We start from the raw sequence: 18,085 nt of genomic DNA, 5'->3' as shown, positions 1-18,085 counted from the left end.
TACAGGGGGATCTCATGGATTGAGTTTTTGAACAGCACAGATTATCTTAAAGACATCCACGCTCTTCTGAAAGAAGGGAATCTTAGTGGAGCACAATATTTGTGGCTGCGACACGAGGTAAAACTCAAAGTGTGGTTTGTTCTGTTGCTTCAGTATTTGACCAGGAACCTGCCAATGGCTAGTGAATTGAGAATTTTAGCCACAATAATTTTATACTGGCCTTGAATGTGTATTTTACATTTGCATTTTTTCATTTTTACATAGAAATAATTATTTAGCCAGTTTTCCCTTTGTGTTTACAACAAATCACAAATCATTGTTATATACTCTAGCCCGGTGGTTCTCAACCTTGTTCCTGGAGAGCAAGAGCAAAAGTGCTGTCTTTTCTGGAACATTAGCATGATTGCAAATGTCTTATTGATTTTAGGAAACTGGTCAATAAACTACAAAATAATATTTTAAGTTACATTTTAGAGACATTATTATTTTTGCATTATTCTGTCAACAAATTTCCCAGTGAAACCTGTGGTGGCAAACAAAATGATATCACTGAATAAGAGACTTTTCACAGTTTTGCGTCTCCGAGCAACACAGCAGTGCTTTGTTACTGAATAAATCTGCTGTTTGAACTAATCAGTTTAATGAACGATTCAACGACTAAATGAATCATCCGTTTGAATGAATCATTTAACTGAATAACTCAATGACCCAACTCATTTATTTATACAGTGATTTGCTGACACAGACTGGGGGTTTTAGTTTCATATTTAAAGTTCATATTTAAAACAAACTTTGCTTGAGTTTTAAAACAAACTGCCATGACCAGCGGTTTTCACTCTACAAATTGAGTATATAAGCTTCACCATCAAGTTCTGAGCACAAACATCTGCCGGTCACAGACACTAAAAGCCTCTGTGCAGTGCAGCAGTCAGACGTGTACCTGCACCAACCATCAACAGCATGTGCCAAATCATTGAGAATGAGTCTAGAAAGGTCCATTGTTAAACAAAGACAAATGCATATTAACAGTTCAGAGACAAAGGAAAACAGACAAAAAGAGAAATAAACAAACAGCTTTAATGTGATGGGGCAGCAGTTATTAAATTAATTTTATCTATCCCAGATTCACAGGAAATGTGAGTCAGTATGGAGTCCAAAACCACTGATTCAATTGGGATGTTAAACATAAACTAAAAACAGAGTGCACTTTTAAGGCATTTTATGAATTTGTTACTCATTTCATTTTGGTAGAATTTTCCTCCATGTGGAGTTTTGACAATGAATGAATTGAATTTCTGATTTTATTTAAGTTTCTGATGGTATAATTTATTTACTACTAAGGTAGAAGGTGCAGGTGCAAAAAAAAAACACACTTCCCTAGACTATTTAAATCTCTTTGTTTTTAATTCTTTTATTTTTTATTTATTTTTTATTTATTAGTAGTCGGCACTGTAACTTAAAGTTGTTACTACAGGTTCTTTCCCCATGATAATTAGGTTTTTATTACATTTCTCTCTTTATTGCATTGCCGCCATCTGCTGTTCAACACGTTCGCACTGTGCTTGACTGTCTTTGTCAATCACAATCTCTCTCTCTCTCTCTCTCTCTCTCTCTCTCTCTCTCTCTCTCTCTCTCTCTCTCTCTCTCTCTCTCTCTCTCTCTCTCTCTCTCTCTCTCTCTCTCTCTCTCTCTCTCTCTCTCTCAGGGTGAGTTTGCCAGTGCATTCGATGAAGACTGCCTGCATGCTCTGTTGGGCTCCATTTCATCAGACATCCCCTCACAGGACCTAAGTCTGTGGTTTAAGGGTGTTGTCGTCCCATTTATATGGAGATTGTTGCCCAAAGGAAAGGTATGAGGGCAGTTAATACACTTGATTTTAAACTACACAATTTTTTTTCAGATTGTCTTAATGACCATAGTTTTATTCGACTTTAATTAATAACACCAGTTATCGGGAATAATTCTTGCCCTGCAAGGTGGATAAGAAAGGGTTTTTTGTGTATGCCAGTTTTGATGAATCACTATAAATAAGGTAATACAATTCAAGCAAAATGTTTGAAAAGCAAATAGTTCTTGCATAATCTTACTGTAATTTTAAATCCTGTTGTAATCTCTTGGTTGAGAATGGAGCAGTGATATTTGAAATTAACTAGTTAGTTGTGCTTCATATTAACACTTTTTATATTTTAAATGTACACAGAAAATCCTCGCCAGGTGGTTGGAGCAGCGTGTAAGGAATCTGGAGTTAACCGAAAAGGTAGTTAACTCTTATGACAAGTTTAAATTTTTTTTTTTTTTTTTAAATTGACATATCAGGATATTACTTTTCAAAATAAATTCTGAATTTATAAACACAACCTAGCAAATGATTAGCCAGCCCATTTGTGATCCTTTCTGTCTCTAAAGCATCATTTTGCGTTTTGCCAGACATCGATAGTCACACATTGTGTAGCCAAATCTCAATTGGGCCAAAGTATACAAAGATTCTCTTTCTCTCTTAAGTAATTTGATTTATTTTATTTTTTTATAGGGTGACTGGCCTCATAATGGACTGGTTCTGGCTGAACTTGGCTTGCCTTCTCTTTGGAGGTCAATGGGTTTGGTAAATGTCAAGTTTACCTAACATTTTGTCCCCAAAATTGAAGCTGTTTGAAAGCGTTGAGGACCATATTCCTGGAAAGTCGGAGCGACATCCTCAGATAAGAATGAAATTGTTTTTCAGGCTGAAAACTGTGGAGCAGAGGAAGTGCAAAATCTGAGGTCATTAGTGGCAAACCTCCGACAGCTTTGTGACCTCTACACCAAATATAACTGCCACCTTTCACTGTCTGACTATGAAAGGGTGAGTATGAAAGTTTAGATGTTCTTATATATCAGTGGCCCTAAAAGTATTGGACACTTAATCCAACGGACAAGTTACTTCGAAAATGTAATACATTATATATTACTAGTTACTGTCAGTTGAAAGTAATTAGTTACATTACAATATTACTGTCTCTGAATTGTAATGCGTTACACTACTTTTGCGTTACTCTTGAGTTACTTTCACCAAAATAACCACAGAAGTATGACTAGGCATTAAAAATTCCTCATTATTGCTCATTATACATCCAGTGGAGGGCGATGTGATGTAGCATAATGACTGTGTAGGAAGGCTCATGACGCAATACAATAAGTAACAATCACTGTCAGAATCACAAAAGTAGACAAACGAAGTCTGATCTGGTAAATTATGGAAGAGATTCCAAACACAATAGAGCTAGAGCCCACTATAATGTAACCTATAGCCTAATGACATGACAAAAGATATTCTTATAAAAATATATATAACACCACTTGCGTTGTTGTAACGTACATTACTAAGATTGTAACGAGTATAACATTACCAACATTTTATTAGTAATGCGTTATATAACTGTGTTACAGCAAAAACTAATATATTACTGTATATTATTTATTACATTGATTATAATATTATTACTTGTGTAATACGTTACTTCCAAAGCTTGCGTTCACCTGCAGGGCTCCAGACTAACAGTTCTACAGATGGTGGCACTAGCACCCGATTTGGTAGCGGTGGGGGGATTTTTAATCAAAGGTGATTTAATAATAAAATGACTTATTTTGCATCAATAAGTGCAGTAACTAATAATATTACATGTTTATTTCTTGTAAATTTGACAGGAAATTTCTTGACACATTTGACTGTAAAGCACTGAGCTTAAATTGAGATGCAGATAAAATCAACTTTTATTAAAGGGGTCATATGATGCGATTTCTTGTTTTCCTTTTTCTTTAGTGTGTTATGGAGCTGTTAGTGCTAGTATAAGATCTGCAGAGTAACAAAGCTCAAAGTGTCAAACCTACAGAGGTATTCTTTATAAAGATTAAAGGATTAGTTCACTTTTAAAATAAACTTTTGCTGATAATTTACTCACCCCCATATCATCCAAGATGTCCATGTCTTTCTTTCTTCAGTTGAAAAGAAATTAAGGTTTTTGATGAAAACATTCCAGGATTTTTCTCCATATAATGGACTTCAATGGGCCCCAAACGGTTCAAGGTCCAAATGACAGTTTCAGTGGAGCTTCAAAGGGCTTTAAAGGATACCAGACTCGTTTCTCACACCCATAGCGGGACACAACGCGTAAAAATACAGTATAAGTCATTATAATCAGCATATGTCCCCAATGAAATAAAACCTTACCAATCTGATACGATCTGGTCCAGTCGGGCAGGCAAAGTTGATCGATTGAAAAGGTAGTACTGACATTATCAGCTGTCATTATTGCTTTGGGAGCTGATGTTCCAAATCTGGTATGGGTCGTCACTTTTCCGTCACACGCTTAAGGTTTTTGGGCCAATAACAATGCACTGAATCGCTGGCCAATCAGAGCACACCACGCTTTTCAGAACGAGTTTTGTAAAAATATATATATATATTTTTTAAAAACCACGTAAACATATTGCATTAAACCAAATACACAAAATAATGTTCTTTTTTTAACCATCATATGACCCCTTTAACAACAGTTGCATGTAAAAACTGTTGTTTTTTTTATGGAGAAAAAAAAAAAAAAAATGTGGTCTTTACATTAATAATAACATTTAAATTGGACAGTAGTTAGAGCTTTGAAGTGTGAAGCACTTGAAAGTCCTTGAAAAGTGCTTGAATTTCATCTCAAAAGGTTTTACGAACCCTGAAATGAATAATGTAAAAAAACATTCGACTATTTCTACCACAATACCATGGTTACAGTTAGTATTACTACCTTAAATCCATGGTGAATGTTGGTAATTTTTGTACTGAAAAGCCTAGAATAGAACCATGGATAGAACCAAATCTCTGTCCCACTTTTTTCTTTTTTCGATAATCTGTTATAATATAGATCTATCGCTACTTCTGTTTCATTGCGTTAAATAGATGTTCTAGCACCTTTGGTTATATTTGTACTGTTTTGCTGCTTATTCTTTTTTTTATCCCCTGAAAGTGTCTGGGCATCACTCACCTACTGTGAATGGGACTTATTGAGTTCCAATAGTTCATTTAGTGAATGTATAAAGTTAGTTCCCCTCCCCACAGTTATAATTCACTACAAGAGAAATGTGATATTGCCCATATAATGGCAGGGCTAAATGAAAATGTAAATTCACTTTCTGACAGTAGGTGGTACTTATTGAAAAGCAGGAATACAGCAGTTACCCCTGTACATAATCCATCCTATCAAATTTCAGATCTTTGACTTAAAGTTTGATGCCCAGGCAAATCCATTTGTTGCAGATTTCACTTGGTGTCATACTTTTTATCTAATGGATTCCACACATTTTCTTTTTAGAACGGTTTCAGTTTTTTGTAGGGCTGTCAAATGATTAATCGCGATTAATCGCATCCAAAATAAAAGTTTGTGTTTACATAATATATGTGTGTGTAGTGTGTATAATAATTTTTGTATATATAAATACACACACATGCATGTATATATTTAAGAAATATTTGCATGTATATATTTTATATATATTTATACATAATTAATATTATATATAAATATAAATATTTTATATATTAATAACACATTTTTCTTAAATATATACATGCATGTGTGTGTATTTATATATACAAAATAATTATACACACTACACACACATATATTATGTAAACACAAACTTTTATTTTGGATGCGATTAATCGTGATTAATCGTTTGACAGCCCTAGTTTTTTGTTTTGTTATTGGACCCATTGAATTAGTTTAATTTATCTATAAAATGTTTTTTTTTTTTACATGTATTGATTATTCATGACACAAAGCATTGATTAACCTGTGTTCTGTGGCAGGGAAGCACGCGTAGTATGGCCTTTCTGATGCTGGATAAGGTGCAGGCCCCAGAGCTGATTCCTGCAGTTATTGAGAGCAGCGTCGAACCTTATGCTCTTGAGAACGGATTGGACCTGGACCAGACCCTCTTACACTATATCAAGGTCGCCTTTATTTTTCAATAATTAGGAAAATGGTCATTTATAGTATTATTTTTTAGATATACTCTTGTTTCACCAAAGTTTTATATTAACATGTTTTTTGCTGTGTTAAGCATTGTAGCCAATCTCAGACATGTGATGCTTTGCAGAAGGCCCTGTCGAGGCCACTAGACAGCACTCAACTGTAAAAACACTCTATATTATAATCAGTAGTAGTCATATAAGGTCATGTATTGTGCGCATACATTCTGGATTCTGTTTTGTGAGGGAACAAAGTCGAACAAAAACTGATAATTATATCATACAAATGTAAAAAATTAATTAATAATAATAATGTAAAATTATGTAAAAAATAAAAACAATCAGAATAAATCACTTACTAAAAAATATTTTGTTTACCTGTATAATGGTTGACAATTAATCAACATAATCAACAGACAACCATGTAAAATTATTGAAATATAAGATTAATATCAGGTTTGAGTACCGTATTTTCCGCACTATAAGGCGCACTTAAAAGCCTTTAATTTTCTCAAAAAACGACAGTGCGCCTTATAATGCGGAGCGCCTTATATATGGATGGTGAACACACGTTCACCAAGACGAGGAGACAGCGCCGGGCGACTTACGCCACTATCTGCCAATGGATCGTGGATGCCTGGGCTGATATATCAGTCTCAACTGTGATCCGAGCTTTCACGAAGGCAGGAATAATCTCTTTATTCAGCCAGCTCACATACCCGTATTTACTTACTGTTTTCGGCCGAAGACCACAGTAGTTGATTGTCGAGTTCGCCAATTAACACATTGTGTAATGTGTAATGACACATTAAGGTTGTTAAGAGGCTAAAAGCAGGTTTAAAACTTGTCCCGTTTAAGTCAACAGGGTGCACATTTTAAAAAGAGGATAACACGGTGTAGGCAACACCGGTTTTTGTCATTGTTATCTGTACTGACAGCACTCCAAATTTACAAAAAATGAGCTCAATATTAAAATTGACCGGAGTTTTCCTTTATCGTTTGAACAACGTTACCATGGGAGTGAACGGAGTTGTCAGAACGCTTAATAAAGTTTGACTTTATCGGACTGTTTTGTTGACATTTCTTGACATCTAGTGGATGCATAACGCAAACCCAGTCAAACGTTTGACTGCAGTATCTTATGCGCCTTATAATCCGGTGCGCCCTATATATGAAAAATGTTCTAAAATAGGTCATTCATTGAAGGTGCGCCTTATAATCCGGTGCGCCGTATAGTGCGGAAAATACGGTAAATATTTGAAATCAATTTGGCTGACAAAAAAAAGTTTGTGAATCCTTAATTATATGATTGGCTTTATATTCCTAATGTTTCATCTCATTTTGGTAGTTTTAATGTTTTAAACATTTAACGTTTTTTTCTCAAGTAAATTATCAATTTTACATGGAAAATCTTAATGTTGATCACTGTCGAATTTTGTCACGGTGGGCAAGTGATGTAACCGGTGTTGTGGCTGAACACCCGTAACACAGACTATCGCAGCAAGCCTAAAAGGGTACGTGAATGTCCTGTGTCAGTCACTGTAAAGGTGTACTTTAACAGAGCCAGGTGGAGCGGCACACAAATAGCTTGAACGTGTAAGGCTATGCACAATAACCAAGGAAAAATATTAGCGAAGCCTCAGGAAGTAAAATAAAATGCTGCATTATTTTGTGTTAAGCAGCCAAAATTAATCACATGAATAAAAAAAAAAAATTCCAGTCCTAGTTGATGTATTTATATTTATTATACATATATTAATTAAACATTTTAATGTCAAGGTGTAATTAATTTGGGTATTGGTTCCTGAAAACTTCTCGTTGTAGCAGCCTTGTGTCTTGTGCAGGAAAATATGACTCTCAATCTGCTCATAAAAATGTATGAACAATGATAAAGCAATTTTTTTTTTTTTATCAAGTCCCTAATATATTTGTATACAATGTACACAGACATCAGTGGTCTATTAGTCTACCTTTTGGGACTGGTAATTTTTAATGAACTGTTATTATAATAAAATAGTTTTAATTTATTGTGCTATCAGTTTATGTTTTGATGTGTTTAAATTTTAGGACCTGCTAGACTGTTGCAGCTCTCAAATCACCTCTCTCTTCACTGAATGGGAGGCCAAAGCCGTGGCTGTACTACACTGCATGACAGACACTAATGTAAGATCTGTTCACACATCTAACACGGTATTCTGTTACACAATATCAGATTTATATAAATTATTTATTTATTAACAATTAGTGATGCAATTAGTGAAAATTCTTTACTCACGGTAGGGATCGGCATATACTATCGATACTATTAATACTGGTGTTGTATAGAGAGGATCGATCCTCACAAAAATATTGATAGTGTTTGACTAGGAACTTTATGAAATATTTAGTGAAAATAATGGCAAAGAAAAAAGAGAGGAGAAGAGAAAAGTCACAGAGAGCAGTCATATGGAGTTCTCTTTCTTATCTTACGATGGGAATGGTTCTTAACTTGTCCTTAGACAAGCCGTAAAGGTATGTCGCCAAAATGAGCTGTTTTTGATAGCGTGCATATTCACTACTATAGTGAATATTATTTGTGCTAGGGATAAACTAGAGAACATGTTACAGTGAATTCTCTTTCTAACTGTACTAGTATGGCGACTGCTAGTTCTTCGAGCGGTGGAGCGAGGGGAAAAGAAGCCTCTAACCTATGTGTGTGTGGATGAATATTAGGAAGGCGGGACTCCCGCATCACTGTCGTGACTCGGTATTGGTCTGTCAAATGTGATATTGGTGCTTCCAGGATTGGTCAAATTGGCTTTCAAATATAATTACTCATTTTGACTAAAATTTATGTATGTATGTGTAGGCTATATCTAGAGCTGTCAATTCTAATCGCATGAGAACTAGAGACTGCTGGGGATACAGCAAAGTTGAGTAGGGTTTCCTAAATGCTGTCAGTGTGAAGGCCTACTGTCAAATTTACTTTAACTTCCTGTTTTTAATCACAGTAGATTCTGTTGGCAAAAGATTGTCTTTTTACATGTTTTAGAAGGTGATGGATGCTGTGATTGAAATAATGTACAAGGCCGTGGTGCCCTGGAGTGAAACCATCGAGAAACTTGTTCAGCAGCACTTGGAGAAGGAACATCCAAAGTGAGTGGTGTGGTAAAACATAAAAATTTCATTTTTTTATTTTTATTTTTTATCTATAAGCTCTTTTACATGACTTCACTGTAGAGTGAGGCTTCAATGCCTGCTCCGGTGGCACATGTTAACCGCACTCAGAGTTTATTCTATTTCAACTCATACTTTTTTAGGGTAGCTTTTATTTTATTTATTTGATTACTTGAACTAGTTTTTATACCATTTACTTATGGAACTCTTTTGATCATTTTATCTTTGTATTGTATATTTGAATGTACTTCTCTTTTTTGAATGCTTTTCTTTTATAATGTTGTATTTCTCTTTTGGTTTTTTTGTGAAGCGCTTTGAGATGTAACTTTTAAAGGCGCTATATAGAAAATAAACTCATCTGCATTTTACTTTTTAAAAAATACAGCACATAATTATTGACTCATGCACTTTAAAAGTTTGATTTCAGTTGGACTAACGTAATAATTTGACTTTTTTTAAAATGTAATGTAAACACTTTAGTCTGACTGATCTCATACTAGTCTGATTTTTGGGAAGACCTGGGTGATGAAATTGTAGCTTGACTCCATCCAGAATTTATACATATTAATCGGACATATTAATAGAGTATTTGTGACCTCAGACTTTACAACTGGATAACTTATTCCTGTGTGTTTGCAACATATAGCTGCAGTACTTCAAATTCAGTTAGCACTATTTGTAAGTATTTTCATATCTACAGACAGGAGTTACTGAGAGAGGGTTACAGATTGATGGAAATAAAGAAGCTTCTCAGATGCTATGGCATCCGCACCTTAGCCCTCTCTAACTCTCGTGATATCATGGTAAGTTTGTCTTCATTAACTTAAGTCCTATTATGTGTGTTCATTTAACAATTTTACTATTCCTTACTTTCTTAAAGATGTAAAGGTTTTGACCATTGTATCAGCCACTCTGTTCCTGCAAGTACCTGATATTTCACTGTTGTTTGCTTTGTTTAGATGCTTGTGAGGCACATTCTGAAGCAGGACCTGCCCACCTCTCTCGAGGACTCACTGAAGTTGATTGAGGCCTATAAACTAAACCCAGCAGAGATCCACCATCTTCACTGCATCCAGCTTATACAGTGTAATAAGGTATGACTTCCACAGAATTGGGACTTGGCGGTATATAGGTAACAACATGATGGACCCTCACATTTCTTCTTAGAGGCAGAACTCATAAATGGGTACCTTCAAATGAGGGACTACAGCAAACATCATTATTGCATTTCCTTTTGCTCATATAATAAAGAAAAATCCTAGATAGCATTTCCATGACTTTCCAAAAGAGAAGAAAATATATAGAGATGAATTACGCCCATCAGAAGAGAGAAAGATGTCAATTTTACCATTACTCCCTCAGCCGTTGTATTATAAACACATTTGCAGGGTAGTATATCACAAAAAATAACTGTAACACATCATTACAGTCTGTCCACTTGTCTTTTTAACCTTTTCTCAACTTTTAGTTATTCATTTTGCGCTAAATTAAACCATCAAAAGTCCCGCAGGGCTTCCGGTGGCGCAAGAGAGCGAGATGGACGTGTAACGGTTTGCTCCCCACAGTCGTTTAAAAAAATACCTCCTAGCACTAGAAAAAGCAGTGAAATAAACTAAACTCGAGTATGAAAGGAGGAAGAATGCAAAGAAGTCATAAGATCGACAAGAAGATGAGCAAAAATCAAGTAAACTCGGATGTGGATGTGGATACCGGGCCTGACGAAGATGGCGGTGAAGGAACAGCCTCAGGTAACGCTTCTGAAGCTAAAGTTACTGTTAACCAAAACACTCTGCTCGAAAGCCTGGCGCTTCTATCCAAAGAACTGAAGGACTTCAAGCAAGTTGTGAGACAGGACCTGAGTGATTTTAAAAATGATGTCATGAAAACTATGAAGGATGACCTCGTTGAATTCAAAACCGAAGTTTTGCGAGAGGTGCAGAGCCAAAACGCCAATATCATAGAGGCTCAAACACGAATAGCGGACCTGGAATTAGCCTGCTTAGAAATGAAAGATACGCTGATAACAGTCGTGAAACAAAACTCGGAGATGCAGGACAAGCTAGTGGATTTGGAGAGTCGCTCTAGAAGAAATAATATTCGAATTTATGGAGTACCGGAAGAAAAAGAAGGCAAATCGGTCACTGACTTTGTAAGTGAACTATTCAAAACCCACCTCGAACTGCCAGCTGAAGTTGAGCTCCAAGTCCAACGGGCACATAGAGCGCTCGTTTCGAAACCGGCAACAACCGCACCACCGCGATCAATAATAGTGAACTTTTTACAATTCTGTACCAAAGAGATGGTTCTTCAGAAAGCATGGCAGAAGAAGGTTGAAATCGATGGCAAGCGAGTTTACTTTGACAACGACTATGCAGCTGATATCGTCGAAAAACGCAAAGCATATGGGCCAATCAAAGCTGCCCTGAAGGAGAGGGGGATCCGATTCCAGACACCCTACACGAGGATGCGAGTACACTGGGACTCCGGGCTACGGATCTACGGGAGTGCGGATGAAGCAGCTCAGGATTTGATTAAACGTGGATTTCAGATAAAGATTACCGCATCGAAGAGGAACGCTGCAAGAGCTGTTGAGGAACGTCTGAATGAACTGTTGCCATGGAAACGCATCAACACTTCGGACAGAGCAGCTCAACGTGCAAGAGAGAGGCTTACAGAGTTTAGAAGAGACCTGCCACTACATAGTTAATGAGATAACTATGGCCCAGAGGAAGAATAAATGAGGCTAACTTTACAAGTATTAGTAGCAAAATAGCCTACGCATTAAATTTTTTTTTTGATTCACGACAGGTTTCTCAGGCAGGCTAGCATGGGCCTACCTATGGATACTCCCTTCTGTTTATTTTCGACTCTATTTCCATTTTAACAGTCCGCAATAAAAAATTAATAAATAAGAATAGGCTAATAATAATAATAAAATTAAAAAAAGTCTTGTGACTTAATCCAAATAGTTCATGAAACTGACTGAGGAGCTTTCTTAAACGCTTAATGTTGGACATTTCTAGTGAAAATGAGTATTTCCTCATTACTAGGGAGGGCCCCTACGAAAATGAGGCACCTTTCCCTCCTCCCACCAACAGGGACCATGAAGGATGGGGAAATCCATCCTTGTTTTCGGAAGGCACAAAGTTCTATGTTCAATTGATGTTCAATGTTTTTTTTACTTTTGTTATGTTGAACTCTGGATTACAACTTTTCATCCATGGGAATGATATTACGTGAATGAATAACATAAAGATACTGTCGTGGAATGTTAATGGTCTTAATAATCCCATTAAAAGACGGAAGGTAATGACCAGGTTAAAACAGCACAAATCTCAAATTATATATCTACAAGAAACACATTTGTCTGGGCAGGAATGCGAGAAACTTAAGAGGTTTGGTTATAACAATACATTTTATAGTTATTTCCGTCATGGGTGTAGAAGAGGGGTGACTATACTAATTTCAGATTCAGTTAAATTTGAATGTTCTAAAGTGATTAACGATAAGGAAGGAAGATTTATTATTGTAAAAGGAAAGTTAGAAAATGAAAAAGTGACACTGGTTAATGTTTATGCCCCTCCCAACAGTGGAAAACATTTCATCAAAACTCTGCTCGACAACATTATTCTGGAAACAGATGGCATTTTGATATGTGGGGGCGATTTTAATATTGTGTTGAATGATAAACTAGATACAACAAACAAAAACAAAAAATGCAACCACATTACTAAAATAATCAAAACTACATTTAAAGAATTTGGTATAGTGGACCTTTGGAGGGAATTTCACCCCCTTAAAAAGGATTACACGCATTACTCGGCCCCTAATGATAGCTACTCCAGAATTGACTATCTATTTATGAATAAAAATGAGTTGTACCGAGTACAGGAGTGTGAAATTGAAGGTGCAGACATATCAGATCACTGTGCAGTTTACATAAAACTCCAGTTGAAAACACAAGAGAAAAGTAAATTATGGAGACTAAATGTTGGAATTCTGAATCATAAAAAAATAGCTGAAGAGATTAAAGAGGAGATTAAACTATATCTAGCTGTAAATGACAATGGAGAGGTTAGCCCTGTCATTCTGTGGGATGCCCTTAAAGCAGTCCTGAGAGGGAAAATTATAGCTAAGACAGTGTCTATTAAAAAAGCTAGAGAAGAAGCATTTAAGAGAGAAAAGGAGAAACTATCTGAAATTGAACAGCTACATAAGAGCACACGCGATTCCTCATTATTACCTCAAATTAAAGAAGCTAGGGATAATATTGATAAAATGTTAAGTATAGAAACTGAAAAGAAGATTCGATTTTTAAAACAATCATATTATGAAGTGGGACCAAGGGCTACCAGATTACTAGCAAAAAGATTAAAAAAGCAACAGGCTGATAGAACAATTCACAAAATACGAGATGTAGACACAAACCAGATGACATATGAACCCAAAGAGATTGAATCTAATTTTAGGAACTACTATAAAAATCTGTACAGCCAACCTCCATCACCCACTACTGACCAAATGAGAATGTTTCTAGAGAATCTTGACTTACCAGCAATTGGGAAAAAACAAAATGACCTTTTGACCTCACCCATTACAGTATCAGAAATAGAGAAAGCAGTCAGTAGATTAAAAGCGAAAAAATCCCCGGGTAGTGATGGCCTACCAGCTGAATGGTACAAAACATTCAGGGAGCAACTTATACCATTACTTATGTCATCATTTAATTATACACTTGACCATGGCAAACTACCACCATCCTGGAAGGAAGCAGTAATAACAGTGATCCCTAAGGGGATTAACAAGGATACCTGCTCAGGCTACAGACCGATTTCTATACTTAATGTAGATTATAAATTATACACCTCAATTTTGAACAAGAGATTTGAACAATTTATGAACGACATCATAGATGAGGATCAAACGGGTTTTATTAAGGGGCGCCAAACCCATGACAATATAAGGAGAACCCTACATATTATTGAACACGTTAAGCAAAACAATACCAGTGCAGCCTTGATAAGTCTTGATGCAGAGAAGGCATTTGACTGTGTTAATTGGGCATTTCTATATCAGACACTTGAAAAATTTGGATTGAACAAGAAGGCTGTTCAATGTATTAAGACACTTTATCAAAAGCCGACTGCTAGGATAAAAATTAATGGGAGTCTAACTGAGAGTATACAGTTAGAAAGATCTACCAGACAAGGTTGCTGCCTATCACCAACACTGTTCGCATGTTTTATAGAGCCCCTGGCGCAAGCAATTAGGCAGAATACAGATTTGAGAGGGATAAGGGTTGGGGATGAAGACCACATCATTGGTCTTTTTGCTGATGATGTGATCTGCTATTTAGGAGACCCAGACGCATGCCTTCCAATATTAATTAATCAACTCGAGGCGTTCGGTGTCTATTCAGGTTATAAGTTAAACTTTGCCAAAACACAGATCTTAACATTGAACTATCTACCATCCAAAAATATACAACAAAAATACAATCTCAATTGGAATGCAAATACAATGAAATACCTTGGGGTTACCTTAACAAGAGGAATGGATGATCTATATGAGACCAACTATGTTAAAGTGGATAAATCCATTAGAAATGATGTAGAGAGGTGGAATGTCCTTTCTCTGGACTTTAGTTCCCGGATAGAGACTATAAAAATGAGCTTCCTCCCTCGACTCCTCTACCTCTTCCAATCACTCCCTATTGAGATACCGGAGAATCAATTTAGAACGTGGGATAAAGTTATCTCTAGGTTTATATGGAATGGTCAAAGGCCAAGAATCAAATATGAAACTTTACAGCTTGGAAAACATGAAGGAGGTATGGCGCTCCCAAATCTTAAGGAATATTTTCATGCAGCACAACTTAGACCTTTAGTCTGCTGGTGTGCTAAGGATTACGAGGCTAAATGGAAAAACCTAGAGCAGTATGTACAAGGGAGGGAAATTCAAAGTCTTATTGGGGATGAAGGGGAAGCTAAGGATTTATTTAAACAGATAGATGCTATCACCCAGTTTTCATTAAAATTGTGGTTCAGCATAATACGAAAATATAAATTAGAGGCCGATCTCCCTCTACTTAGATGGATAGCTTATGACAGACACTTCACCCCGAATACTCTTGACCAGAGATTCCAGCAATGGAGACTGAATGGAATAACAGCACTGTGTACAGTAATGAAGGACGGGAATTTTATGAGTTTTGAAGAGATGAAACAAAACTTTACATTATACAATCAGGATCATTTCAGATACTTACAATTAAGGGATTTTTATATGAAGGAAGTAAAACCAAAAGTAAATCTGGGGGAAAACGGTATAATTAGAACTATAATAGGAATATACAACTCAAGGAAATACAGAATAATATCTACATTATACCAGCAACTGATGGAGAGGAAGGGAAATACAACGTCATATGTCAAGCAGAAGTGGGAAAAAGAGCTAGGTATGAATATATCTGAAGAAGACTGGTTACATATATGGAATACACAACAATCTACCACATCGTCTCGTATATGGAGGGAATTCTGTTGGAAAAATGTAATACGATTTTTCATTACACCTAAAATTAAGAGCAAATTTTTGTCAGTACCACAACCATGTTGGAGACAGTGTGGAGCGGTAAATGTAAACCATTCACATGTCTTTTGGCTCTGTCCTGTTATTACACAGTTTTGGGAGGATGTCCACTTGGTTATTGTTGAAATCTTGGGTTATGATATACCCAAGTCATGTTCAGTGCTGTATTTTGGTAATATGGAAAGAAACATTGTGTCAAGAGAAGATCGATACCTGTTTAAAATTTTGTTAGCAGCATGTAAAAAGGCCATTACGAAAAGATGGTACAAGCCGGACCCCCCAACACGAGATGAATGGCTGAAACTAGTGTCTGAAATAAGTGTAATGGAATGGTTGACTCATAAGATAAGAGTTCAAGAGGATCAATGCGCAAATAATTGGGGAAAATGGACTGTATTTACATCCCAACGACAAGAAGAGGTCTGAAGTTGATGTATCTCATTCACTAAATTGTAATGTTTAGGTGATCCAGATTGTTCCCTTTTTTTTTTTTTTTTTTTTTTTTTTTCGTTGGTTTGTGTTTGTTTGTTTTACTAATTATAATTTTTGTATATATGTGATGAAACTATAAAAAATAAAGTATAAAAAAAAAAAGTCCCGCAGAGACCACTTGAGTGATAATACAAGCTAAATAAATGAACTGACTCAGCAAATATTTTAATGATCAATGCAGAAGAACTGATTCAAGAAAACATTCAGTCAAAACGCAGCGCTATAGCGCATTCTACAGGCTAGCAGTATCAGAGCAGTTCACAGTCAATGAAAACCACTCATTTATGCCAAGCGATTGCTTACGATCTACTGTTGATGAATTGACAATATTTACTTTATGATGTTTGTATTGTAATGTTTTGGATTGTTCTAAGAGTGCATATTTTATCTCCCTTGTATGTTTAAGTGAGGAGCTGGAAAGTAGTTAAGGCATTTCAAAATAAGAGTTTGAGTGTATTTCAGGCTTATTTATAATTAAATGTCCTGGATTATACAGAGCATGTTTTTTTTTTTTTTTGGTTATAATTGGTGTTTCGGGTTACAAAATAAAGTGTATCTGGCATATACTTTAATATTTAGAATATACATAATTCCTTAATTATTAAATAAACAATATTTGAAGCAGAAACATTTAAAAACCTAGTTAAATAATAATAATAATAATAAATTAATAATTTTGCTTGTAAATGTCTCCTTGTATCCCTTTATTAAGGAAAAACTGATTATTGGATATATTTTTAATATGCCCGTAAATTTGCTCCAGAATTTCTCAAATTACCCGAGGCTACTAATATCAGACCTGACCCATGCCTGAGGCACTTTTCGGGTTTTCGAATCGAAGTGGACCAATGAAGACCTGTAATGAAACCACTGCAATATCCAACAAATTCATATTCAGTATTGTAAAAATATATATCTCCTAGACTTAATCAGCAGTTACAACATGTTAAGAAAGTAATTTTAATTCAGATAGGAATCAAGGGTGATATATTTGGACATTGTATTCACAGAGGGAGAAGTGCATTGCGCTGCTGAAGAATCTGCCCCATTCTGAAGCAGAATTTGTGATTGAGCGAATGGCCTGTTGGGCAAGACTTGAACTTCAAGACAAGCGACACATTTCTGAAGAGGTCTGAATTTGTTTTTGAATGTGGTGTTAATTGGTTAAAAATAAGAAATTATATTTTGCATAAAGACTATAGATTTATATTGACAATGTTTTAATGGAAAAAAAAAATCTTAAAACTAAAGTAGGATTAGTTTTCTATATGAAAAGTTTTTGCATTGTTATTGTTAAACACATTTGAATATGTTCATCTATGTAAGCAAAATTGATATATATTCTGAATTAAATGTATTTTCTTTCAATAGCAGAAGAGATTACAATTGCTAATATCACAGATTATGGTTGAAGCTTTGAAGTACCTGCAGAGCATTCAGACAGGTGAGTGCACAACCAAGTATTTACTGGTTTCCGATGTCTAATAATGAGGTTTTAAAAGGATAGGTCACCACAAAGAATTTACATTTTCGCCCCTACCCCCCTTTGAACCCAAACCCCAGAAATTAAAATATACCCAAATTAAAAGTACCCAAATTAAAATATAGTTTATGAAGCCCTTGGACTAGAAGCATAATTGTGGTCTCATTTGAAAGACAGTTGGCAGTTTGTTTTATTAAGACTCATAATTACAGTCACAAAGAAAAAATAGTTATAAAGGCTTAAATGTTACATTTTTATCAAATAATTTTCATTACATATTTTGTCAATTTATTTTAAATTGGCCTTGTTGCAGTCTAGAAACCCAGTGCAAGTTTGACCATGTTCCATTTGAAATAAACATCAGCTAT

At 35.5% G+C, this 18,085-nt stretch overlaps 1 protein-coding gene across 3 annotated transcripts in view; it reads left to right on the top strand.

Annotated features, from left to right (window-relative positions):
• Nucleotides 1-18,085, top strand: part of kntc1 (kinetochore associated 1) — a 63,765-nt gene that overhangs the window by 10,595 nt on the left and 35,085 nt on the right. For all 3 annotated transcript variants that reach the window (XM_056247341.1, XM_056247342.1, XM_056247340.1), the window contains exons 17-28: nt 6-117; nt 1,706-1,849; nt 2,201-2,257; nt 2,531-2,602; nt 2,723-2,842; nt 5,834-5,977; nt 8,063-8,158; nt 9,027-9,130; nt 9,852-9,954; nt 10,111-10,245; nt 17,245-17,364; nt 17,606-17,678. In XM_056247341.1, the coding sequence (XP_056103316.1) occupies nt 6-117; nt 1,706-1,849; nt 2,201-2,257; nt 2,531-2,602; nt 2,723-2,842; nt 5,834-5,977; nt 8,063-8,158; nt 9,027-9,130; nt 9,852-9,954; nt 10,111-10,245; nt 17,245-17,364; nt 17,606-17,678 (1,280 nt within the window). The remainder of the gene's footprint in view (nt 1-5; nt 118-1,705; nt 1,850-2,200; nt 2,258-2,530; nt 2,603-2,722; nt 2,843-5,833; nt 5,978-8,062; nt 8,159-9,026; nt 9,131-9,851; nt 9,955-10,110; nt 10,246-17,244; nt 17,365-17,605; nt 17,679-18,085) is intronic.

Source organism: Rhinichthys klamathensis, unplaced genomic scaffold (genome assembly GCF_029890125.1).
Source record: "Rhinichthys klamathensis goyatoka isolate OS25496 unplaced genomic scaffold, OSU_Roscu_1.1 h1tg000046l_1, whole genome shotgun sequence".
Classification (NCBI taxonomy): domain Eukaryota; kingdom Metazoa; phylum Chordata; class Actinopteri; order Cypriniformes; family Leuciscidae; genus Rhinichthys; species Rhinichthys klamathensis.
This window is presented reverse-complemented; position numbering and strand designations above follow the sequence as displayed.